This window comes from Schistocerca nitens, chromosome 6 (genome assembly GCF_023898315.1).
Source record: "Schistocerca nitens isolate TAMUIC-IGC-003100 chromosome 6, iqSchNite1.1, whole genome shotgun sequence".
In the NCBI taxonomy this organism is placed as follows: domain Eukaryota; kingdom Metazoa; phylum Arthropoda; class Insecta; order Orthoptera; family Acrididae; genus Schistocerca; species Schistocerca nitens.
Genome location: NC_064619.1, coordinates 623,268,748 through 623,295,349, shown reverse-complemented (window position 1 = coordinate 623,295,349; position 26,602 = coordinate 623,268,748). Strand labels below are relative to the sequence as shown.

At 43.9% G+C, this 26,602-nt stretch overlaps 1 protein-coding gene across 1 annotated transcript in view; it reads left to right on the top strand.

Annotated features, from left to right (window-relative positions):
* The window catches only part of LOC126263532 (translation initiation factor IF-2-like), a 125,262-nt gene that overhangs the window by 87,335 nt on the left and 11,325 nt on the right, over window positions 1-26,602 (top strand). Inside the window, exon 3 of the mRNA XM_049960625.1 lies at window positions 19,071-19,149. Within this exon, the coding sequence (XP_049816582.1) occupies window positions 19,071-19,149 (79 nt within the window). The remainder of the gene's footprint in view (window positions 1-19,070; window positions 19,150-26,602) is intronic.

The window sequence follows — 26,602 nt, the reverse complement described above, 5'->3', positions numbered from 1 at the left end:
GGGCAACAGTCTGGATGATTGACTGATCTGGCCTTGTAACATTAACCAAAACGGCCTTGCTGTGCTGGTACTGCGAACGGCTGAAAGCAAGGGGAAACTACAGCCGTAATTTTTCCCGAGGACATGCAGCTTTCCTGTATGATTAAATGATGATGGCGTCCTCTTGGGTAAAATATTCCGAAGGTAAAATAGTCCCCCATTCGGATCTCCGGGCGGGGACTACTCAGGAGGACGTCGTTATCAGGAGAAAGAAAACTGGCATTCTACGGATCGGAGCGTGGAATGTCAGATCCCTTAATCGGGCACGTATGTTAGAAAATTTAAAAAGGGAAATGGACAGGTTAAAGTTAGATATAGTGGGAATTAGTGAAGTTCGGTGGCAGGAGGAACAAGACTTTTGGTCAGGTGATTACAGGGTTATAAATACAAAATCAAATAGGGGTAATGCAGGAGTAGGTTTAATAATGAATAAAAAAATAGGAGTGCGGGTTAGCTACTACAAACAGCATAGTGAACGCATTATTGTGGCCAAGATAGACACAAAGCCCATGCCTACTACAGTAGTACAAGTTTATATGCCAACTAGCTCTGCAGATGATGAAGAAATTGATGAAATGTATGACGAGATAAAAGAAATTATTCAGGTAGTGAAAGGAGACGAAAATTTAATAGTCATGGGTGACTGGAATTCGTCAGTAGGAAAAGGGAGAGAAGGAAACATAATAGGTGAATATGGATTGGGGGGAAGAAATGAAAGAGGAAGCCGCCTTGTAGAATTTTGCACAGAGCATAACTTAATCATAGCTAACACTTGGTTCAAGAATCATAAAAGAAGGTTGTATACCTGGAAGAATCCTGGAGATACTAAAAGGTATCAGATAGATTATATAATGGTAAGACAGAGATTTAGGAACCAGGTTTTAAATTGTAAGACATTCCCAGGGGCAGATGTGGATTCTGACCACAATCTGTTGGTTATGAACTGCAGATTGAAACTGAAGAAACTGCAAAAAGGTGGGAATTTAAGGAGATGGGACCTGGATAAACTGAAAGAACCAGAGGTTGTAGAGAGTTTCAGGGAGAGCATAAGGGAACAATTGACAGGAATGGGGGAAAGAAATACAGTAGAATGGGTAGCTCTGAGGGATGAAGTAGTGAAGGCAGCAGAGGATCAAGTAGGTAAAAAGACGAGGGCTAATAGAAATCCTTGGGTAACAGAAGAAATATTGAATTTAATTGATGAAAGGAGAAAATATAAAAATGCAGTAAATGAAGCAGGCAAAAAGGAATACAAACGTCTCAAAAATGAGATCGACAGGAAGTGCAAAATGGCTAAGCAGGGATGGCTAGAGGACAAATTTAAGGATGTAGAGGCTTGTCTCACTAGGGGTAAGATAGATACTGCCTACAGGAAAATTAAAGAGACCTTTGGAGAGAAGAGAACCACTTGTATGAATATCAAGAGCTCAGATGGCAACCCAGTTCTAAGCAAAGAAGGGAAGGCAGAAAGGTGGAATAAGTATATAGAGGGTTTATACAAGGGCGATGTACTTGAGGACAATATTATGGAAATAGAAGGGGATGTAGATGAAGATGAAATGGGAGATAAGATACTGCGTGAAGAGTTTGACAGAGCACTGAAAGACCTGAGTCGAAACAAGGCCCCGGGAGTAGACAACATTCCATTAGAACTACTGATGGCCTTGGGAGAGCCAGTCATGACAAAACTCTACCATCTGGTGAGCAAGATGTATGAGACAGGCGAAATACCCACAGACTTCAAGAAGAATATAATATTTCCAATCCCAAAGAAAGCAGGTGTTGACAGATGTGAAAATTACCGAACTATCAGTTTAATAAGTCACAGCTGCAAAATACTAATGCGAATTCTGTACAGACGAATGGAAAAACTGGTAGAAGCGGACCTCGGGGAAGATCAGTTTGGATTCCGTAGAAATGTTGGAACACGTGAGGCAATACTAACCTTACGACTTATCTTAGAAGAAAGATTAAGAAAAGGCAAATCTACGTTTCTAGCATTTGTAGACTTAGAGAAAGCTTTTGACAACGTTAACTGGAATACTCTCTTTCAAATTCTGAAGGTGGCAGGGGTAAAATACAGGGAGCGAAAGGCTATTTACAATTTGTACAGAAACCAGATGGCAGTTATAAGAGTCGAGGGGCATGAAAGGGAAGCAGTGGTTGGGAAAGGAGTGAGACAGGGTTGTACCCTATCCCCGATGTTATTCAATCTGTATATTGAGCAAGCAGTAAAGGAAACAAAAGAAAATTTCGGAGTAGGTATTAAAATTCATGGAGAAGAAGTAAAAACTTTGAGGTTCGCCGATGACATTGTAATTCTGTCAGAGACAACAAAGGACTTGGAAGAGCAGTTGAACGGAATGGACAGTGTTTTGAAAGGAGGATATAAGATGAACATCAACAAAAGCAAAACGAGGATAATGGAATGTAGTCAAATTAAATCGGGTGATGCTGAGGGGATTAGATTAGGAAATGAGACACTTAAAGTAGTAAAGGAGTTTTGCTATTTAGGGAGCAAAATAACTGATGATGGTCGAAGTAGAGAGGATATAAAATGTAGACTGGCAATGGCAAGGAAATCGTTTCTGATGAAGAGAAATTTGTTAACATCGAGTATAGATTTAAGTGTCAGGAAGTCTTTTCTGAAAGTATTTGTATGGAGTGTAGCCATGTATGGAAGTGAAACATGGACGATAACCAGTTTGGACAAGAAGAGAATAGAAGCTTTTGAAATGTGGTGCTACAGAAGAATGCTGAAGATAAGGTGGGTAGATCACGTAACTAATGAGGAGGTATTGAATAGGATTGGGGAGAAGAGAAGTTTGTGGCACAACTTGACTAGAAGAAGGGATCGGTTGGTAGGACATGTTTTGAGGCATCAAGGGATCCCAAATTTAGCATTGGAGGGCAGTGTGGAGGGTAAAAATCGTAGAGGGAGACCAAGAGATGACTACACTAAGCAGATTCAGAAGGATGTAGTTTGCAGTAGGTACTGGGAGATGAAGAAACTTGCACAGGATAGAGTAGCATGGAGAGCTGCATCAAACCAGTCTCAGGACTGAAGACCACAACAACAACATATCCTTGACTGTAGAAGTAATAATAAAACTACAACAAATTAGACTTGGTGCATTGCGCCCTAATCCACGATATATAACAGTATCACTGGACAGCAATTATACGAAGAAACTTGGTGGTCTAGTACTGTGATATTTCTTTTAAGTAAGTACTGTGTTTGTCACATCAAAGGCCATCTTTACTCCGAAGAGCCTAATACCCATTAATATGGCCATTTTGGAAGGACACTCTACTTCTCAAACTTGCAATATCTCTACTTAAAACTGGGGCGGGTATTACTGCAGCTCTCCTTGATAAACTGAAGGCTGAAAAAATTGTTTATTTGCTATACATATACGGTTGCTGACGCGCTGCATTGTGTTAAAGATTTGTCATTTCTCTAATGTTATATCCTTGACTGTGGAAGTAATAATACCTGACTGTTGGCTCCGCTGTGTGGATGACACAGTTTTTATATGGCTAGGCCTTATAAACGATGAAGAAAAACGCGCCCATTGGATTTCGCAACACTATTTCTCATTACCAATACAAAAACGTTCGGAACAAGATATTGTCCAGCACATGTGTTCGGTAGATAATCTAGAATGTTTGGCAACGCTTGAAACGCATGTGCGAAATGTATCTTCAGGTAGTGTGGTATAACAGTAGTGTAAAGTGGAAAGAATATTGGGTGCTTGAGATGGAGGGTTAGATACCGGATGTAGATGTATTTGTTTTTATTTGCTAATTTTAGTTACACAGTGTTACATATGGCTTTGTAACCAACATACAGCAATTACAACAGCCCTTCTAAAAGAAACGCTTTTGTTATTTCACTTGTAAATAAGCTTTTTTGCTTTTAAATGTTCGTTATTTCCCCTTACCACTCACTACACTGCTCCATATTTCGCAACCCAACGTCAGCATTGCTCTTCCTTGTTCAGTTATACCCCTTCCCTCACGCTGCAGTTGCAATAATGATACCCTACTCCTCTGGATCATTCCCACATATAGCCACAGCTATCAGGGAACGCCACAGGACGCTTAAATGGCACTAGCGCCATCCCTCTGTGGGTTATTTAACAGGATTCAAGAGACTCCGGGCAAAAGCGCGGTTTCTAATTAAGAAAATGAAGCAGGAGTGTAGGGAGCAATATGTATCATCTGTGCGATCCCACATCCCGTCGTCCCAAGTACGGACTAAACTTCGTCGTATTAGCGCCCATCCACCATCCACGGCGGTTCCTGGCATCCTTGTCAGTGGTAACATCTACACTGATCCCGTGGTACTTGCCGCAGATTTTGCGGCGCACTTTGCTAATGTGTCCGCTTGCAATAATTACCATCCTCATTTCCTGACCCAGAAACACCTGACTAAGCTTCGCGTGCTATCCATGCACACGGCTTTTCGGAGCCCTTAGGTAGAGTGTCGATAAGCGGCCCCTGGAACCGACAAAATCCACACTCACGTATGTCCGAGCCGGCATCGTTGAATTTTGCGGGAAGGAGTATTTCCCTCTCAAGGGCGGGAAGGTATTATTATTCCTATCCCGAAGTTGGAAAAGGACCCAGGACTACAGATCAATCTCTCTGACGAGTGGGCTGTGTAAGCAATTCCAACGAATGAGTTGAAGCTGGAGTGCATATGTAACGATTCCAAAGTGACTTTCAGGCTTTCCGGTCCACCACAGATCATGGAATATGCAGTGCTCATTACTGTCGAGTATCTACAACACCTGATTGCTGGGTTCTTTGACCTATAGAAGGCATACCATTTCACCTGGCGACATTACATCGTATCTACACCACATGAGTGGATCTTCTAGGCGGTTTACACATTTTTATTCAGAATTTCCTATCTGTCTGACTTTTTCGGGACCGGATAGGTTCGACTCTCAGCAACCAATATATACAGGAAACTGGAGTGCCTCAGGGATCGGTTCTGAGAGTGTAACGTCCCCTTAGAAAAATTTATGAATTACTGTGCTGGTAAACCTCTTCGTTATTTTATTTTCAAACAGCTGAGCAGAACTGAACGTACTCAGACATTTCGCATTTCGCTCTTTACCTATTCTGATCAACACTAAAATGACACACAATATTTTTAGCGCAACGCAATCTGACTATCAATAATCCCTACAAAAGAATGGCCCTGACTAACATTACACTATACCTTTCACAAATCACTTACCTCACAAAAATCTCCGTTACTCGAACTACTGCAATACAGAGAGAGCCACTACTGCCAGCTGAATAAAAGATTCAGACTACTGAAGGCAGTAACTACTGATAGGCACAGTTAGCCAATGAAAGATTTTGATAGAGAACAAACAATGTATTTACCTCAATAGTGTTCAAAAGTGATAATATATATATCAGTCCATGATATCCAATATTACAAATTTACTCTCTCTGATGGACACACGTCCAGATCGTCCGCTCTCAAAATTCCGCCATCTCTCTCCCCACATCCACCACTGCTGGCGGCTCACCTCCAACTGCGAAACGCTACGCGCTGTTCACATCCAGCTGCCCAACACTACAATGGCAGACAACAATGCAAAGTAGCCACAGACTGCACAGCATAGCCAGTGATTTTCATACAGAGCGCTACGTGGCGTTACCAATAAGAGAACCTAAACAGCCTACTTACAAGAGTAACGCTGTTCGCTATCGCCATGAACAGTATCGTAAATGGAATGGGCTCCACAGTCCCTCAGTCACTGTATGTGAATGCTCTTTGCCCGCACTATGCACACCGGAGCGCTAACTTCTGGTGCCTGTCCGGAGAATACATGACGGGTCCTGAATCATGGCTATCAGTTTTCTCCTACAAAATCACCAATAGTACATTTTACCGACTTTGGACTCTGCAGCCGCACCCAGAAATTTATCTTGGTGTTCAGTTGCTTGAAGTCGTTGAAATATTTCAATTCTTAGGTATTTTATGCGACAACAAGCTAACGTTGTTAAAATTCCGCATGGAACACGCCTATCTCACCACTGACTACTAGTGTTTGACACATACGGTTGTTGTCAACAAGTATGGGCCTGAACATGATGTTGTAGCAACATTGAAACTAGTCGCCAGTAAAACCAACACCTTAATACAGCTGGAGGAATTTCGTCATTTTTTAACATATATTATACTAGCTGACGTCCTAAATCGTCCATTTCAATTATGGATATACGAAGACATGAAGCTAAATGCTCTCCGTTTTCTTAGTAACTCTTCATAGGGAGCGGACAGCATTCCTCTTCTGAGATTTTACAAAGTGCTGATTTTATCCCGCTGTGGATGTGTTGTCCATGGGTCGGTAGCACCGTCCATACTGGGCTTGCTGGATCCTGCTCACCACACTGGCGTGCAGTTGGGAATGAGGGCATACTGTACCAGCTCTGGTTGAACCCGGTGTCCCACCACTCAGCATAGACGACAGCTGTTTTGGCTAATTAAGCAGTCACAACTGTCAGATGCATACTCACCCATTCTACTCAACTCTGTTCCACGACCAACAGGTCAGACTGTTTAAGCACCGCCTAAAATTGGGATCCGACTCGATACGCCACTGAAGGCCTCCAAGAGCCGCCTTTGGTCTGTGCTCCTAGGGTTCCCTCTTGACACCCCCCACACTCTGTACCCTTTCCTGTGATACGGATGGCCTCTTTTGCGGCCTCAAGAAGTATGCTGATCCTACCCTTCTCCGACACCTGTTTCGTTCGATCGTCCACGATTATTCTAATTCGGTATGGATCTACGACGGATCGAAAGTCAACGAGAGGGTTACACTTTCGCACATTTAAGGAGATATGAGAAGCACTCCCCGACGAGTTCCTGTAGTATATGAACTGCAGACTTGTTTGCCATATCTCAGGCTTTGCTTTACCTCAAATCCATAGCCATGACGAATTTTCTGATCTGTAGTGATCCCACGAGTTGCTTAAAAGACATATCCTTATGTTATCCCAAAAATCTTTTGGTCGCCAACATCCTGGACCTGTACAGTTCTGGGAAATCAGTGACCTTCATTCTGGACGCCAAGCCAGATAGACATTCCAGGAAACTAACTCACTGACATTCTAGTTAAAGACGCAGCTACAGAAGATGTAAGCTACCGCTTCTGTTTTGCTCTTTTCTGCTGATGGGTAAGCCTGCGAGCCGAACGTATAAGTGAAAAATTTTTCACAACGGATTTTATAACGCTAATTTGTCGCCCTGATACTTATACGCTCTCCAGAAGGGTAAGCTTATCCTTTGCTCCATATGTGACGTTAACTAGTCTATGCAAATCTGGTTGGTTTCTAACCATATCCTCAGTATGCTAGAATGTTCAGATATGCTGACCTAGAAACACTGCCTCCACCAGGTGGTTGCAAACATGAAATACACAAATAAGGAGATAATAAAATGACAAACGAAAGTACTAGCTATCAAATGATACACTCAGTAGTGTTAAATTCTTGACTCTTCTGAAATTTACTCTATACAAGATTACACAGTACAAGCAACATTTTAGTTCTGCCTATTCACATTTGGTAATCGCTGTATCTGGAACTGTCCTGTGATACATATTCGCGGTCGTTAATTCAAGCGCGGAATACTGACATCAGCTATGGCAATTGCAATTATATTTAGAACTACACTCGCTTCTAGCAACGTGAAGTCTCAGCATAGAACGACATAGATACGTGATCAGCAATTTACTTTACTTCCCTAACCGCCGTTGCGAATGTACGATCACTACAGTGATCTGACGCTTATCGCTGCGAAGGTTCTCGCCTCAGCGAGATAACATAAATTCTACCTCACCAAAAGCTTCCGTAGGCACCTCCACGGCTGCCGTGCAACACCAGACGATCCTCAGGCTCTCGCTACAAGTACTCTGCCCCAGTAACGAGGTCCCACACCTCGCCAGGACCAACCTCTCTCCTCGGTGCCCCAGGAGCAAGTGTTTCCTAGTCGCTACGCTTTTTCGTAGCTCCTGTTCTTTTTTTCTTCCCCCCTTTAATGTGCGTGGCCAGTCATGTTGCTGGAACCAATCTCAGTTTTGCAACCGACCGAAGCTTCTAGAAGCTTCCAGACTGTTCCAGAAGCTTCCGCTCCAGCCGTTGGGAAACCCACCCACACGCCGCCACGCGTTTTGTGAGCGAGCCCCTGTGTCTTCTCCTTGTCCTCGGCCACGTGGCTTCCGCTAAGCCGCCGTCCACCTGCCTGGTGTTTCCAGTACCTTACGGGCGCTGTTGTCATCAGCTCACAGGCCTGCTTGCCTCGCTTGTGTCTTTCCCGTCCTCCTGCCAGCCTCCCATCTCCGTCCGCTTCACTATCGCCCAACGTGCAGATATTCTGCTACAAATTAAGATCCCTACTCGATGTCAGTGTGGTGTCATCGCCAGACACCACACTTGCTAGGTCAGGGCCGGTCAGAAATTCTGCACGCGTGTGGTGCTCCTGCACATGTGCAACTTCCGGGTCATAGCGTGCACGCCGCAGCCGTCAGTGTTCATGTAGTGCATGTTTCTACGCACACATCTCGCTTTATCCACTTGCTGAGGTACTCTGTACCGGCGTATTCTAGTGCTCTTTCCACAGCTTGCAAGCCAACCATGGGAAGGTATTTCGAGTATTAAACATTTAAAATACTGTCACAGTCTACTCATTGAGACGTGTACTTTTATATTAACGGTTTAACCCAGTAAGACAAGTAATACAGTTAACAACCGTGGGTTTTTATTAAGGCAGCTTGACTGACGGCACGTAAATAGGGTAATGTTTTTGATCTAGTATTTAAGAAAGAGAGCACTTAGCGACTTCCAACGAACCTTAGTCATGATTTCAAATAACATTAAACCAATTCATGGTTTCCTATAACTAATTCTCGGTGCCCTCAGTTACACCGACATAATTTCTGTCTCGCTGACCTCTCGATGATCACCTGTACCATTATTGCTATATGTTTCATCAGTTCCGTCTTAAATCCGCGTAATAACCGACAATTAGATGATTGTTATGTTTTATCGACTTCAACTGAGCGTAGCCCTTCACACATTACAAAAAAAACCTATATGTAAGTATACAACAATCGGTTTAATGACCAATTTTCCTGATTATAATGTAACATGGAGCAGAATGAGGCAATAATGCACAGTTAATAAACAATAATTTTTAATTATGAAAGGAATAAATCCAAACACGTTTTTCCCTGGTCATGCGAAATGATATAGTTAATACCGGGCACAAAAGCACGGCTCATTGACAAACGCAAGCAATTGCGGGAGATTTCCATCACTGATGCTTGATCGAAACGACTGAGAACATAGATCTGCCGTCCTTTGCTTTTTCACAGTACCTGCCATTTCTCAGTACTTCTCTGTTAAGGTTACGATCACCAGGGGTAAACGAGACTGGGTATGTTGCGCTCTTGCTTGTACCACATAAACAGGGAAGAGGAACCGCCGCCGTTCATTTAGGTTCAAAAAATGGTTCAAATGGCTCTGAGCACTATGGGACTTAACATCTTAGGTCATCAGTCCCCTAGAACTTTGAACTACTTAAACCTAACTAACCTAAGGACATCACACACATCCATGCCCGAGGCAGGATTCGAACCTGCGACCGTAGCAGTCACGCGGTTCCGGACTGTAGCGCCTAGAGCCGCACGGCCACCACGGCCGGCCGGTTCATTTAGGACACATGTCTAATAACAGATGTCGCTGTCGCACGCGTGCGCAGATGTGCAGCACTTCCGCACGTCTGCACACTGTGCAGCGTTTGGCCGGCCCTGTGCTAGGTGGTAGCCTTTAAATCTGCCGCGGTCCGTTAGTATACGTCGGACCCGCGTGTCGCCACTATCAGTGATTGCAGACCGAGCGCCGCCACACGGCAGGTCTAGTCTAGAGAGACTTCCTAGCACTCGCCCCAGTTGTACAGCCGACTTTGCTAGCGATGGTTCACTGTCTACAGACGCTCTCAATTGCAGAGACGACAGCTTAGCATAGCCTTCAGCTACGTCATTTGCTACGACCTAGCAAAGCGCCATATTCAGTTACTACGACTGTATTCTGAACAGATAATATTGTGAATGATGTACCGTCAAGAGCGAGGTTCATCATTAATGGATTAAAGTTAAGTATCAACTAATTACGTCCGCTTTCTGAATTCTAATTTCTTGTCATGTTCCAGACCTCACGTCAGTGTAGTTCTTCCCTCCTCACGCCAGCCTGTGTGAGCTAAAACGCGTGCATTTCGGCCTCCTCTAGTAACACGGTGTTGGCTCTTCAGCCAACACAACAGTCAGTATCGTTAATGGTTTCCTGTCTCTATGTTTATACTATTAAAGGGTCTTCTTTCCGGAGTGGTAATTGTAATGTGGCTCAAAATAATGCCACCTTGCAAAGATCAACTTGACGTCGGAATACCGGGAACAGCCTTACGGTTACAACTTCAACGCAACAGTTTTAGGCTATGGGAATTGGAATGTCAAACTACTATGGCCCAAAACAAGTTGAGAGTGATAAAGGGGTCCACTAAAGTGTGGCATACATCTTTCCAGGCCTCTCGGAATGATGCCATTGTGTTATGCCGACTACGCTTCGACAACACGAGACTCAGCCGTGATTTCCTTCTGCGTCGTGAGGATCCTCCCCACTGCAGCTGCGGTAGTCCACTCACGATCCTGCTGAATGCCGATCTGCGGCATGCTCTCAGCTTCCCTACCTCACATCCTTGCCGATGACGAGACAGCCCCTATCAAAGTGTTGCATTTCCTCAGGAGAGTCGATGTTACACATAACTACACTCCTGGAAATGGAAAAAAGAACACATTGACACCGGTGTGTCAGACCCACCATACTTGCTCCGGACACTGCGAGAGGGCTGTACAAGCAATGATCACACGCACGGCACAGCGGACACACCAGGAACCGCGGTGTTGGCCGTCGAATGGCGCTAGCTGCGCAGCATTTGTGCACCGCCGCCGTCAGTGTCAGCCAGTTTGCCGTGGCATACGGAGCTCCATCGCAGTCTTTAACACTGGTAGCATGCCGCGACAGCGTGGACGTGAACCGTATGTGCAGTTGACGGACTTTGAGCGAGGGCGTGTAGTGGGCATGCGGGAGGCCGGGTGGACGTACCGCCGAATTGCTCAACACGTGGGGCGTGAGGTCTCCACAGTACATCGATGTTGTCGCCAGTGGTCGGCGGAAGGTGCACGTGCTCGTCGACCTGGGACCGGACCGCAGCGACGCACGGATGCACGCCAAGACCGTAGGATCCTACGCAGTGCCGTAGGGGACCGCACCGCCACTTCCCAGCAAATTAGGGACACTGTTGCTCCTGGGGTATTGGCGAGGACCATTCGCAACCGTCTCCATGAAGCTGGGCTACGGTCCCGCACACCGTTAGGCCGTCTTCCGCTTACGCCCCAACATCGTGCAGCCCGCCTCCAGTGGTGTCGCGACAGGCGTGAATGGAGGGACGAATGGAGACGTGTCGTCTTCAGCGATGAGAGTCGGTTCCGCCTTGGTGCCAATGATGCGTGTTTGGCGCCGTGCAGGTGAGCGCCACAATCAGGACTGCATACGACCGAGGCACACAGGGCCAACACCCGGCATCATGGTGTGGGGAGCGATCTCCTACACTGGCCGTACACCACTGGTGATCGTCGAGGGGACACTGAATAGTGCACGGTACATCCAAACCGTCATCGAACCCATCGTTCTACCATTCCTAGACCGGCAAGGGAACTTGCTGTTCCAACAGGACAATGCACGTCCGCATGTATCCCGTGCCACCCAACGTGCTCTAGAAGGTGTAAGTCAACTACCCTGGCCAGCAAGATCTCCGGATCTGTCCCCCATTGAGCATGTTTGGGACTGGATGAAGCGTCGTCTCACGCAGTCTGCACGTCCAGCACGAACGCTGGTCCAACTGAGGCGCCAGATGGAAATGGCATGGCAAGCCGTTCCACAGGACTACATCCAGCATCTCTACGATCGTCTCCATGGGAGAATAGCAGCCTGCATTGCTGTGAAAGGTGGATATACACTGTACTAGTGCCGACATTGTGCATGCTCTGTTGCCTGTGTCTATGTGCCTGTGGTTCTGTCAGTGTGATCATGTGATGTATCTGACCCCAGGAATGTGTCAATAAAGTTTCCCCTTCCTGGGACAATGAATTCACGGTGTTCTTATTTCAATTTCCAGGAGTGTATAATACTCCTCCACTTTCAGTGTTGGGGTGGTTGTGCAGGATGGGGGAGGGGGGGCAGCGAGCCTACCCCCATAGCGTTTACCTCCCATGCGACCGCAGGTTACTTTCTTCCTCCCACACTTTGCTCTGCCTTCAGACCCTCTTGTACAAGATGTTGCCTGGGTTATCTCTATTTTATTTTACCTATCGTGTTACACCTACTGTCAAGCCCTTTTCTAAACTCTATGACTTGCTCATATAGGAACAACCAAGTCACCACTTTTTCGCTTCTTACCTTTTTAGTGTTTCTCTCATGAAATGGAGGGAGTGATGACCCAGTAGTTCCTTTAAACACATAATCATCACCAGCTAATGAGGTAGTACTGAACTGAATAGGGGAAAAAGACTTGAGTAAAATTTATATCTTAGTTAACATCCTGATAAATCAAAAAATCACTATTTTGGTAATCGAAGGGAGTGTGGGAAGGGAGGGGAGACTAGAAATTTTAGAGGGAGACCAAGATTTGAGTACACTAAGCAGGTTCAAGTTGATGTATGTCACAGTAGCTAAGCAGACACGAAGAAGCTTGCACAGAATACACAGGAGCGGAGAAATGCATCAAACCAGCCTTCGGAGTGAAGGCAACAACAACAACAGCAACTTACGTTTCGTAGCGGATTCGTTTATTCGTACGGGAGTGGGAAGGAAACGTACATTCGACTCCACATGTACAAGAGTGGCAATATGCACTGTACAGAGGTCAGTTAATACAATTTCCAGATTCAGGCGAATTATTACTTCCCTCTATAAGGGGTGACATTTCAATTTGTGCGGAAAATTCACAAACTTAAAAAAAAAGGCTGGAGCTATTTTGCAAATGGCTATTTGGCAGAACATGAAATTAAATAATTCATGTCTGCAGTGACGTCGGTCGCAAAATGGACAGAAAAATACAGCGGGTAGTATCTTCAGCGATACTGTATTTCTGTACTTCCCCCGTGTTTGGCCGACAGTCCCGTTGTTGAATGAATGTGGCGAATGTTTCGTTGTACGCATCTGAGGCACATTGTCAACACGAACCAGAAAATCTTCCTTAGAACTTTTGCTGCAGCATCCACATATGGCGAACTGCACCGGCCTCAGTCAGTTTGCTATCGTATACTCTCAAACTCGGGCGTTAATTTTTTTAGTAAAACGCTGCCAAAATAAAAAGCAGGAGAGGAATTTTGAGCTGCAAATAATTTCTGTTTTCCGCAGGAGGTGTTTTCGTACACATCGAAAGACACCCTGTATATCTGATAGGGTTAAAATACAGAATGCGAAAGGTAATTTAGAAATCGAACAGAAACCAGACGACAGTTATTAGAGTCGAAGGACAGGAAAGGGAAGAAATAGTTGAGAAGTGAGTCAGACAGGTTGTAGACTAACGCCGATGTTATTCAATTTGTACATTGTCCAAGCAATAAAAAAGAAACTTTAGTTCAGGGAGACGGCATAAAAGCTTTGAGATTTGTCAGTGACATTGCAATTCTGTTAGAGACAGCAAAAGACTTGGCATGTCAGTTGAACGGAACAGATAGTGTCACTAAAAGAGGTTATATAAGATGAGAATCAAGAAAATTAAAACAGCGGTAATGAAATGTAGCTGAATAGAATCAGGCGTTGCAGACAGAGGCAATTAGATTATGAATCGATTCGTTAAGAGTTCTAGAACTGTTTTAGTATTTGGGCAACAAAACAACCGATGATGGCTCAAGAAATACTTTATGAAAGAGAGAAATTAGTTAACATGAATATCAATTTAAGGGTTAGTTAGTATTTTCCGAAAACATTCGTACGGATTGTAGCCTGGAACAGAAGCGGAATGTGGACGGTGTACAGTTCAGACAAGAAGAGAAGCTTTTGTAATGCAGTCATATAAAAGAATGCTGAAGCGTAGTTGAGTAGATCAAGGAAATGATGAAAAGATTCTGAGAAAAGAAATATATGGCGCAACTTGGCTAAAAGAAGTATAAAATTTCTCCATTCTTTGCGTGTTACTGTATGGCGCTTTTAATTCTTTCCCTAAAACAGTCTTACTTTCTCTAGCCTTTCCTCCTCTGGGTGGGACGAGCATATCATTAACAAATTTACGTCGTGGAGGATATGACTCCGGAAACAAAAAACTCAGTATCCGTTAGTAAGGTACATAAGACACTGGACAGATTTTAGTAATTATTCTGCCTTTTTTTCTGGCCTTTATCCTGTATGTTCAAGGGGTCGGCATGTTAATTACTGGATGTGGCAATGTTGTGGTAGAGAGTGGGCCGGAAGGCCTCCCCGTCACCACCGCCTCCTCCCTCCTCTGAACAGAATTGGTGTACCCGTCCACGTTTAGTGTTACCCCATGTGAAAGTGTAGGAAATTGTTTTTCCAAATGTTTGGGAATCGTGTTAGTGGGGCAGGACTCGGGTACCAGCCCGCAATTCACCTATGCGGCTGTTAGGAAACCGCCTGAAAACCACATCTAGATTTGCCGACAGACAGGCCTTCTTCGTTAACTGCCGCACGGATTTGGTATGGCCCCGGGTCGTCTCCCCGAATCCGCAAAGCGCCAAGCTAACGCGCGAGGCTATCTGGACAGGTAATAGACACTAATGATTACCTTTAGTCTATTTTATCCCAGATCTTTCCTGGCAAGTATGCGACTGGATATCAACAATTTCGTCTGAATTCTAATCTCTATAAGTAAAAGGCAATGTCCTGACTGACCTACTGACTCACCGTCGCTCAGCCCAATCCGCTAAGGATAGGAACTTGAAATTTGGAGAACGTGTGGATCATATACTGTAGGCGTCATTTAAAGAGGCATTTATTTCAAATGCCGTCCTCAAGGGATGAAATAGGGGATGAAGGGTTTTTTCGAAAAATGTCGCTATTAAGGCAAGCTAGACCTACGGAAAATGATATCTGATTTCTCTGTCAGAAATAGAGAAATACGTGTTTCAGCCTTTTTAGTATTTCAACCCAGTGAGAGAGAATTAGTGAATGAAAGCTGTCTTCGAAAATATATCGTTATTAAAGAACTACTGAAGTATTTTTATAAGCACATTACAAATAAAAAATACGTGTTTCAGAGTTTTTCGAAATTGAACCGCCAAGTGGGTGAAACAGGGGATGAAAAGTTTTATGAAAATATTTTATTATCAAAATATTTTAATAGGTAAATAAATGAAAATTTAAATTTGGCTTCTAAGAAATTAAAAAAATACGTGTTTCATTGTTTTTGGAAATTCGACCCCTTTGGAGGTGAAACGGGGATGAAAGATTTTGTGGAAAATTTGTATATGGCTTCTCAATTAGAAATAAAACATACACATGTCACTTTTCTTTTGGAAATTCAACCCCTAAGGAAAATATTTCACTGCAATAACATTCTTAAACCTAAATCTTTGAAAACTGACGTTTGGCTTCTCGGCTAGAGATGAACAAATACGTTTTATAAAATTTTACGAAATTTTATAATTTTTTTTATATAAAATACAGTCCCTATGGGGGTGAAATAGTGCCACACTGACTCACTGACTCATCGCCGCCCAGCACAAACCGCTAAAGGTAGAAACGTGAAGTTTGGAAAGGGTGTGAATCTTACACTGTAGGCATCGATTAAGAACCGATTGTCCGAAATCCCACTCCGAAGGGGGTGAAATAAGGGATGAAAGGCTTTTTGAAGGTACGTCACTGTTAAGGAAATTTTTAAGCTAGAACTCCTAAAACTGGTGTTTGGTTTCTCAAACAAAAAATAAAAAATAAGTGTTTGAGCATATATGAAAATTGAACCACTAAGGGGGTAAAATAGTGGGTGAAAGTTTTTTTGCTAAAGAATAATTACAAAAAAACTACTAAATGTTTTTAAGGCTGCATCTATGACAATTGGTATTTGACTCCTTGTTCAGAAATAAAAAAAAAAGTGTTTCAGTGTTTCTGGAACTTCAACCCCTAAGAGGGTGCAATAGGGGATGGAAATTTTTAAGAAAATGCTTCGTTACACGAAAAAAATTTAGAGCTTAATTTATGAAAATTGTTTTCCAACTCTCCGGTAGATATAACGAACTATTTGGTAGTGGATAGAAACTGACATGCAAATATCTCCAGAGGAACGCAAAATGCATGATTAACAAAAACTTTGGACTCCGGCTTCCAGAATCGGTGTTTGGTCAGAAGTACATTCGGAAAAGAACATGCTTGTATCGCCTTAATTAGCGTGAAAAGCTTAGAAGGTGCTACAGTTTGTGAACAACATAAAAATTCGATTAAGGGGCTCCGGAAAGGCTCAAAATCATGAAAAGTTCAATTTTTACTTTTTTGCGTTTTCTGAATCTGCAGACTATTACCTTTTAATAGATATATAATTTATTCAATTCCGAAGACTACAACTATTTTTAAATGTTTTTTGAAATGTGTTCTACATGGGCGTGACCCACTGTGGCGCTGTTAAACTGCTGTCAAATGGTGTTATTATTAACGTCCGTGTTCATCAGGTACATTTTAGTGATGTGAGATAAAGTATGTGTTGTGGCTAACCTGTGATGGTTCAATATATATCGCTGGTGTGATGTCGATTGTTTCATGTTTATTTACTCTGTCGTTATCTCGCAAATATTCGTAATTAATTCTGTTTCTTGAGTCTCTGTTTTGTTGAAGTATAATAATGAGTAAAAGTAAAGTTATTAGAAATCCTCTGAAGGCTTTTAAGAAAAGGAGAAATGTTGGAAAGCCAAAGGTATGTGTTATTACTGTAAACAATAAAGACGATGAAAATCCCCAACATAGCTTGTGTCCCAAAGAAGAAGACAGTTGGTGTAAATATAACAAAGGATTGCTAACTGGTGAAGTGTACACTCATAAGCATAGTCTGCCTCATGCAATGCCGGCCGAAGTGGCCGTGCGGTTAAAGGCGCTGCAGTCTGGAACCGCAAGACCGCTACGGTCGCAGGTTCGAATCCTGCCTCGGGCATGGATGTTTGTGATGTCCTTAGGTTAGTTAGGTTTAACTAGTTCTAAGTTCTAGGGGACTAATGACCTCAGCAGTTGAGTCCCATAGTGCTCAGAGCCATTTGAACCATTTGAACCTCATGCAATAATGGAGGTGATAAAACCTATTTTCAGAGACTTAGCAGCACCTGAATTGTTGAAAAAGTGTATTCACGGAAAAACTCAAAACCCCAATGAAAGTGTAAATAGTGTTATATGGTCGAGAATCCCCAAGACTGTATTTGTTGGAATAGAAACACTTCACTTTGGTGTGTATGATGCTGTTGTGACTTTCAATGATGGCAACATTGTAAGGTGCAAGGTATTTAGAAATATGGGAATGAAGATAGGTTCTAACATGGTACGAGCGATGCTTGCTTTAGACAAGGATCGCCTTCGGGCTGCAGACAGGGCTGTAAAGTGTCTAGAAATACAAGCAAGAGTAAACAGGAGGAGGAACAAGAGGAAGCTGGAGGAGGAGTTTTCAGAGGATGAAGATAATCCATCCTATGGACCTGGAATGCACTAAAAAGTTAATCCAATCTTTGTCGCTCGATTCCCAAAACTTTTATTTTCTCATACTAATTACATGTTTTCTAAGGATCTTCCAAACATATTTGTTTCAAACTTTCAGTAAATGTTACACAGTACCTTCTGCATAATTTAACACAGCCTTTTTCCAAAAAACTGTATATTTTTGAATATATAAATAAAAAATTGCAAAAAAATGTTGTGAATTTTCATTACAATTGAAAAAAAAAATCTTTAATAACTGAACTAAAATTTTGTAAAATCCCTGTGTTAAGTTGTAGCCCATATTCCAATAAATAATCTGTAAAAAGTTCAACTTCCTACCTCAAATACTTTGTGAGGAAAGATGTAATTTATAAGCGTTATTTTAACATTGCAAGTATATGGCGTTCCGGAGCCCCTTAAACAAAAAACAAAAACAGAAAAAATCTCTGCAGACCATATTGTCTGCGAGAGCAAAGCCGCCGGCGCTCAGCTGCTATTAGGCTACATATGGCACCGCATCGATTAGCTTGCACATGTTAGCGGATTACAGTTTCCGTTCATTTCATTACTGTTAGTAAGGGACGAATAAGCGAATACGTCTCATCAGTTTGGAAGGTTAGCTAGAATTGTTCATTACCTTCGGAAAGAAGGACACAAAAGGAAGGGAACCACAGGTGAGTTACAGGGTACTGCAATTATTATCTCTGACCTACGTAATCGTAGGCTGATTTACTCCATTGATCAGATTGCTAATTACTTCGCGTTTTGAATTCAGAGTTTGTTCACATGCTTCTTACACAGTTTGTTTGTCACTGAATGAAGTGGAAGGTGACATCGGAGGTCACCGCAGAGATCGTTACCTTACAACTACACTTCAAAAGTGAAGTAAAACGCGCCTCCTTTTCGGTAAGAAACGCAGAGGAGCGTGTCAGTTGTCGGGCAGTTAGGACTACAAGGGCGGCGCTTCCGCCCCTGTGCTCCTACAGGGGTGACGCGAGCGAGGGCGAGGGGCGCCGTGTGTGTGTCGTGATCATTGGGCACGCGATTGCTGCCTCCGCGGGGCCTTAAATTATCGTGCCGCCGCCGCGCCGCTGGTTTAAAATTTATAAAGAAAGGCGGGGGTGAGAGGTAGGGAGGTAGGGACGGGACGCTGGGGCTGGGGGCTCGTCCCTGGGGATGAAAGGGCGCGGCCGGCCCTGCGGGTGATAATCCGCCGGCAGCGGCAGTCGAGGCCCTGCGGTAATTACCGATAGGCCAAGGAGGCGGGGGAGGAGGAGGAGGAGGCGGCACGCACGCGCCGGCGGCTGCCGACCGGCGACCGAGGAGGTGCCGGCAAGTGCTGGCCGAGCACTCGTCTGGCCACTGGCTTCCGCACCTGGAAAGAACGTGCTTCCCGAAAGTTACTCGCTGATCACAACTGTGTCCCCTACTGGGTCTCGAACCTGGGACCTCTGCCTTTCGATGACAAGTGTGGGCAGGAGTCGAAACCCGAGGCCTCGCCACGATAGCTTCCCCATCTCGTCCTTGAACCGTCCATTCCAATATTGTGTGTGATTTGTGTGTGTGTGTGTGTGTGTGTGTGTGTGTGTGTGTGGTTGGTTGTGTGTGTGTGTGTGGAGCAGGAAGGCTGGTTAAACAAAACATCTTTACTGTATACACATCAAAAAAAGTTTTGCATCACCACGGTTCTCACAGTTCCGGAACCTGTACAGACAAGTGGAATAGAGATCAACGTAAACATCATTTCCGCCCTTTTTATTGCTCATGAAAACCACCCATTGCATGCTGTACCACCATAGAGCGAGACCTTCAGAGGTGGTGGCCCAGATTGCTGTACACACCGGTACCTCTGTTACCCAGTAGCACGTCCTCTTGCGTTGATGCAAGTCTGTATTCGACGTGTCATACTATTCACAAGTTCATCAAGGCACTATTTGTCCACATTATCCCACTCCTCAACGGCGATTCGGGGTAGATCCCTCAGAATGGTGGGTGGGTCACGTCGTCCATAAACAGGCCTTTTCAATCTATCCCAGGCATGTTCGATAGGGTTCATATCTGGAGAAAATGCTGGCCACTCTAGTCGAGCGATGTCGTTATCCTGAAGGAAGTCATTCACAAGCTGTGCACGATGGGAGCCCGAATTGTCGTCCATGAAGACGAATGCCTCGCCAATATGCTGCCTATATGGTTGCACTATCGGTCGGAGGATGGCATTCACGTATCGAACAGCCGTTACAGCGCCTTCCATGACCACAAGCGGCATACGTCGGCCCCACATAATGCCACCCAAAAACAGCAGGGAACCTCCACTTTGCTGGACAGTGTTTCTAAGACGTTCAGCCTGACCGGGTTGCCTCCAAACACGTCTCCGACGATTGTCTGATTGAAGACATATGCGACACTCATCGGTGAAAAGAACGTCATGCCAATCCTGAGCGTTCCATTCGGCATGTTCTTGGGCCCATCTGTACCGCGCTGCATGGTGTCGTGGTCGCAAAGGTAGACCTCGCTATTGACGTCGGGAATGAAGTTGCGCATCATGCAGCCTAATGCGCAAAGTTTGATTCGTAACACGGCGTCATGTGGCCACATTATTCAACATGGTGGCGTTTCTGTCAGGGTTCATCCGAGCCATAATCCGTAGGTACCGGTCATCCACTGCAGTGGTAGTCCTTGGGCGGCCTGAGCGAGGCATGTCATTGACAGTTCCTGTCTTTCTGTATCTCCTCCAAGTCCGAACATCATCGCTTTGGTTCACTGCGAAACGCCTGGAGCTTCCCTTGTTGAGAGCCCTTCCTGGGACAAAGTAACATTGCGGACGCGGTCGAACAGCGCTACTGACCGTGTAGGCATGGCTGAACTACAGACAACACGAGGCGTGTACCTCCGTCCTGATGGAATGACTAGAACTGATCGGCCTTCGGACACCCTCCGTCTAACAGGCGCTGCTCATGCATAGGTGTTTACATCTTTGGGTGGGTTTAGTGACATCTCTGAACAGTCAAAGGGACTGTGTCTGTGATACAATACGCACAGTCAATATTTTAAAGCATAAATAGAACGTTAAGGCCACCTTTCCGGCAGAACCAACATTACGCGTTACACCCACTGGTACTACTGATTAACATGTCCACATTTCCTTCTAACTCGCCATTAGGGCCGAGCACGTCTGCACAACGAAAAGGCTCATATGATACTGTCACTTGTTCTGGTCTGTTTCGTAGAATTGACATGCAGATAAGGTCAACTTCTCAGGCCCAGCACACTGAAACTGTGTGGAGGGACCAAGATGATATAACAAAGTGCCGGCCGCGGTGGTCTCGCGGTTCTAGGCGCTCAGTCCGGAACCGCGCGACTGCTACGGTCGCAGGTTCGAATCCTGCCTCGGGCATGGGTGTGTGTGATGTCCTTAGGTTAGTTAGGTTTAAGTAGTTCTAAGTTCTAGGGGGCTGATGACCACAGATGTTAAGTCCCATAGTGCTCAGAGCCATTTGAACCATTTTTGAAATAACAAAGTATTAGCGGTAGAGTAGGTAGCGCCATAGATGAGTGAATCTTTGGGATAAGAAAGGATATCGTAGTCAGAGCCGTAGGGGACGTTTGCTGGATGAGGGTCAACATCAGTCACCTCAATCTCCACAGCACACATACATTCCCGATGGTGTTCATGTGTATCGGGATTCCAGATGGTGCTCATGGTTATCAGGTAGATGGCCTTAGCGACATAGCGGAGAATCTGCCGTACGTAAGCAATGGAGTCTCTCGCGATTCATATATTTGCGGTTGACCACCACCAGGCCGCTCTGGCCTCGGAATCGAGAAGAGCGCCAGGCACTGAACGCCAGTTCACCGGCGAAGTAATCAAGGGTAGAATGCTTTCAATGAGATTTCGGGGCTGGCCTTGCATCATGTGACAATTAACATCAGAGGCCCTCTGTTGCTTACTTAGCAGCTCGTTGTTGATATAACTGTCACAATGAAATGATAATCAAATCAAGACCTTATTCTGTCGACAGGCGTTGATATACATCAACGGGGACAGTTGAAAATGTGTGCCCTGACCGGGACTCGAACCCGGAATTTCCTGCTTACATGGCAGACGCTCTGCCCATCTATGCCACCTAGGACACAGAGGATAGTGCGACTGCAGGGATTTATCCCTTGCACACTCCCCGTGAGACCCACATTCACAACTTAATGTCCACACACTACATGCCGCTGCCCACTACACTCGTTACTCGCAACAGACAATCTTACTGAGTCCTGTAAGAGTTCGGGCAATGTGTGTGCATCTAGTACAGAAGGAGGTCCATGGCCGGTTAGCATTAACTATATGACGATGGTATCTGTTCTTTCGGACATGTCCAAAAGAACAGATACATGCATAAGTGTATCCATTGTATCATACAGGTGCCGGATGTCGGTTTGTGGGAAGGAGTTCCATGCCTCGTGCACTTGGCCGGTGAATATAGGAACGGTTAGTGCTAGCTGTGGTTGGCGCTGGACTTGTCGTTCAGTAAGGTCCCAATCGTGCTTGATTGAAGAAGTATCTGGCGACCGACCAGGTCAAGGCAACATTCGACACTGTACAGTATGTTGGGTTACAACAGCGGTATGTGGGAGAGCGTTATCCTGTTGAAAAACACCACGTGGAATACTGTTCATGAATGGCAGTGCAACAGGTCGAATTACCAGACTGACATACATATTTGCTGTCAAGGTGCGTGGGGTAACCATAAGATTGCTCCTGCTGTCATACGAAATCACACCCTAGAGCATAACACCAGGTGTCACTCCATTGGGTAAAGATCACAAACAGGTTGGTTTCAGGTGCTCACCTGGCCTCCTTGAAGCCAACACATGGGCATCACTAGCACCGAAGCAGCTCCGGTTTTTATCCACTAAGCCCGCCAGTAAACTCTCGCTTGACTACACTGAAGTCACAAACGGCGGTAGTTTGGAGTCAGTGGAATGCACGCTACAGGGTGTAAGTAGGCTGTTTAGGTTTTTTATTGGTAACGCCACCTCTGTATGAAAATCACTGGCTGTGCTGTGTGCAGTCTGTGGCTGCTTTGCATTGTTGTAATACTCGCCATTGTAGTGTTAGGCAGCTGGCTGTGAACAGCGCGTAGCGTTGCGCAGTTGGAGGTGAGCCGCCAGCAGTGGTGGATGTGGGGAGAGAGATGGCGGAGTTTTGAAATTTGTCTTGAATATATATATATATATATATATATATATATATATATATATATATATATATGATATCAAGGTAAATACATTGTTTGTTCTCTATTAATATCTTTCATTTGCTAACTATCCCTATCAGTAGTTAGTGCCTTCCATAGTTTGAATCTTTTATTTAGCTGGCAGTAGTGGCGCTAGCTTTATTGCAGTAGTGAGAGTAACCAAGATTTTTGTGAGGTAAGTGATTTGTGAAAAGTACAGGTTAATTTTAGTCAGGGCCATTCTCTTGTAGAGATTATTTAAAGTCAGATTGCGTTGCGCTAAAAAATATTGTGCGTCAGGTTAAGCACAGTCCTGTAAAATTGTTTAAAAGGGGACGTTTCATATGTCGACCCTTAGCCTAGGATACCTCACTGGAATCTTCTGATTTTTTTCTTGTAGTTTGTGTAATTAGTGTAGCTATTGTTTATTGCTAGCGCGTAATCATTGAGAGAATTTCCTTTGTAATTGTAGTTTTTCATTGTTGTACAGTAAAACAGTTCTGGCATGCATGTAGATTTGCAGCAAGTATTTCGCAGCTGCACTTACAATTAACGAGATATTATTTTCAGTGCTATGTTAATGTGTTCTCTTATTTTTGCTCTTCAAATTGTGTTTTTCTGTGTTATCGTGTGAAATATTGTGACAATAATGGCGTGTGAAAAACGTAATACTAGGCTCCAAAGTAAACTGAGAAATGACAGTAAAGACGAAAGCAGTGTGTTAGCGCCACCGTGTAATGAATTAACTAATATTCAAAGTAGTAATCTGGTAACTGTGCATAGGGAAATGGAGCGGGTGGCAAACAATGGCGTAGACAGTGAAACAATTAGTGAGTAAAGAAGCATTATCGATCGGTCGGTCGGCAACAGCTCGCCTCAGGAATCGGGAATGACAGGACACAATTTTGCAAATACTGTAGATTCAGGTTTTGGGTCCCCACCGTTTTCTCAAATAAGTCAAGACACAATTTCTGCTTGTCAAAATGTGAATGTTGCCGGTGCAAATGCACTGCCGAAAAGCATAGAGCAACAGATTCCAGACACTAATACATTATTATTGCAATTAACGCAACAAATGAAACAAAATCAGAGACAAACACAGCAACAGTTAGACACAATGGAACAAAATCAGAGACAAACACAGCAAAAGCTTCAAAAGTTAGACACAGTGGAACAAAACCAGAGACAAACACAGCAACAGTTAGACGCAATGGAACAAAATCTTCAAAAGTTAGACTTATTGGAGCAAACTCTTGAACAAACACGTGAGGATTTAACTACTGAGTTACATCACATTGAATCGAAATGTCAAAAAGTCTGTAATGACGTAAAAACACAAATTTGTGAGCATTTCCAACCTATTTTTTCGCGTCATGAAAATGCACTACAGAATCACGAAGCAGCCATAAAAGAACTGCAAACTACTGTTCATGAAAATCATGAGACCTTGCAAGCTAAATTTGACTCAGTTGCATCTACCGATTCGGTTACGCAACTTGCAAAAACTCAGGAAAACTTAAAGGACACAGTAGATACTCTGAAACTTGGTTCAGAAAAACACACTGAGGAAATAAGTACACTATCGGATAAAGTAGCCGAACTTTCAGATCAGTTCACTAACTTATCTACAAAGGTAGATGATAATCTGAATGACACAAAACCGGTAGTCTTTAATGACACAGAAGAGTGCGAACAAATTAGGAAATTCAAACAAAATCAGAATCAAATTAATACGCAACACCAAAGAGAAATCCGGGATGTACAAGATCAGCTGACTCAGGTAATACAACAATTACGTATTTCAGAGGACACTCGCGCCCCAACACGGGAAGAGGGACTTAGAAATACGGAAAAGACGCAAAATAATAACACAGGGCATTTCGGAAGTTATGAAAGAAACTGGCAATGTGCACCGAATTTTGAGATGGAACGGCCGACACGAACTAACAATGACCGATATGCGACTCGCCGACATGATGATTTTGACTATAAGCTGTTCATTACTACACGTAAATTCAAAACATTTAAGAATTCTGGCAACGACATTCATCCACAAGCATGGCTCCATCAATTCTCTCATTGTTTTCCTCCCAATTGGTCGTTAGAACACAGATTAGAATTTATGTGTGGCTACTTAGAGAATGAACCAGCTGTAAGAATGCGATCGGTCATTCACGATTGCCACAGTGAAGGAGAATTTTACCATGCCTTCCTCTCAGCATATTGGTCTCAAGCCACACAAGACCGAGTAAAACATGGCATAATAATGATGAAACGTTTCGAACAATCTGAATTTTCCAGTCTTATGAAATATTTTGAAGACATGTTGCACAAGAATCAGTACCTGTCAAACCCATACAGCCCCTCAGAACTTACCCGCATTTGCTTAATCAAATTGCCTGAACATTTACGACATATTATTTTAGCAGGAGGTTGCAAAGACGACATTGAAGCTTTTCAGGGGCTGTTACAAGAACTGGAAATTGACATTGACAAAAGCGGAACGCTAAAACAGAAGCACAATTACAGGTCACATGAGTCACAATTCCGTGACGACAGAAACAATAACTGGACACGACAAGGCTATTCTTACAACGCAAATCGTGACCAAAACTGACACCACCCGTATGACAACCGTTGGCAGAGTAGTAATAATTACAGGGAAAGATCACCTCTCCGCGGTAATGACTATCACAGAGACAATCAGAGAAACAGACAATATGGGAACCAAAACAATTATTGTCACGAGAGACAGAATAACTTTAGACGCAACGGTCCAGCGCGCAGTTACGATTCAGGGAGAAATTCTCCACCACGTGACGGACAAGGAAGAAACTATGGAATCTACCGACATGACTACAGACGATATATTCGTAACGACAGACCTGAATTGCATCAGAACTGGCGGGATTCAAACAGAGCAGGGCATTTTCGACAACGTGAATTTGTAGAAGTTAGGTCTCCGAATCGCAGTAACGACGCGCGCCAACAGAGAGACAGACAATGACTCGCACAGCAGGCAGCCGCGTGCGCCCGCTGGCTCCGAGAAAAATAACATAAGACGCTAGCCTTGAGAAAAATTTTAGCATTCTTTACCGATGTATAAAACATGACAATTGCTTTTCAGTTGAAACTCTGCGTACTAGGAAGAGTAAAGGTTTACACCACATTTCACATGTAAAACCGTTTATTGAAAGATAATCTGCTTTTTAACTTTGTCTTTGCCATAAAATTTTTCACTTCACATTTCCAGTATGTTTTGTCAGACTTAGAATCTGTTAACATGCAACACTGTTTGAAGTTAAATATTCAGTCAAGAACCAAGAGAACTTATTTAAACAGAAATTACGAATGCATTGTTATTGTGAACAGACGACACAGTGTTATTGTATTTGTACATTCTTGCTTGTTAGTTGCACGATTACGGAACAACTATCAGGCTCACATACTTAGAACATATACCGGTACTGCTAATGAGATTTTAATGCAACATTTTGGTTTACTTGAAAATACATTCTGAGTTTAAAGTACGTTCAGTGAGATACCAGATGACACAG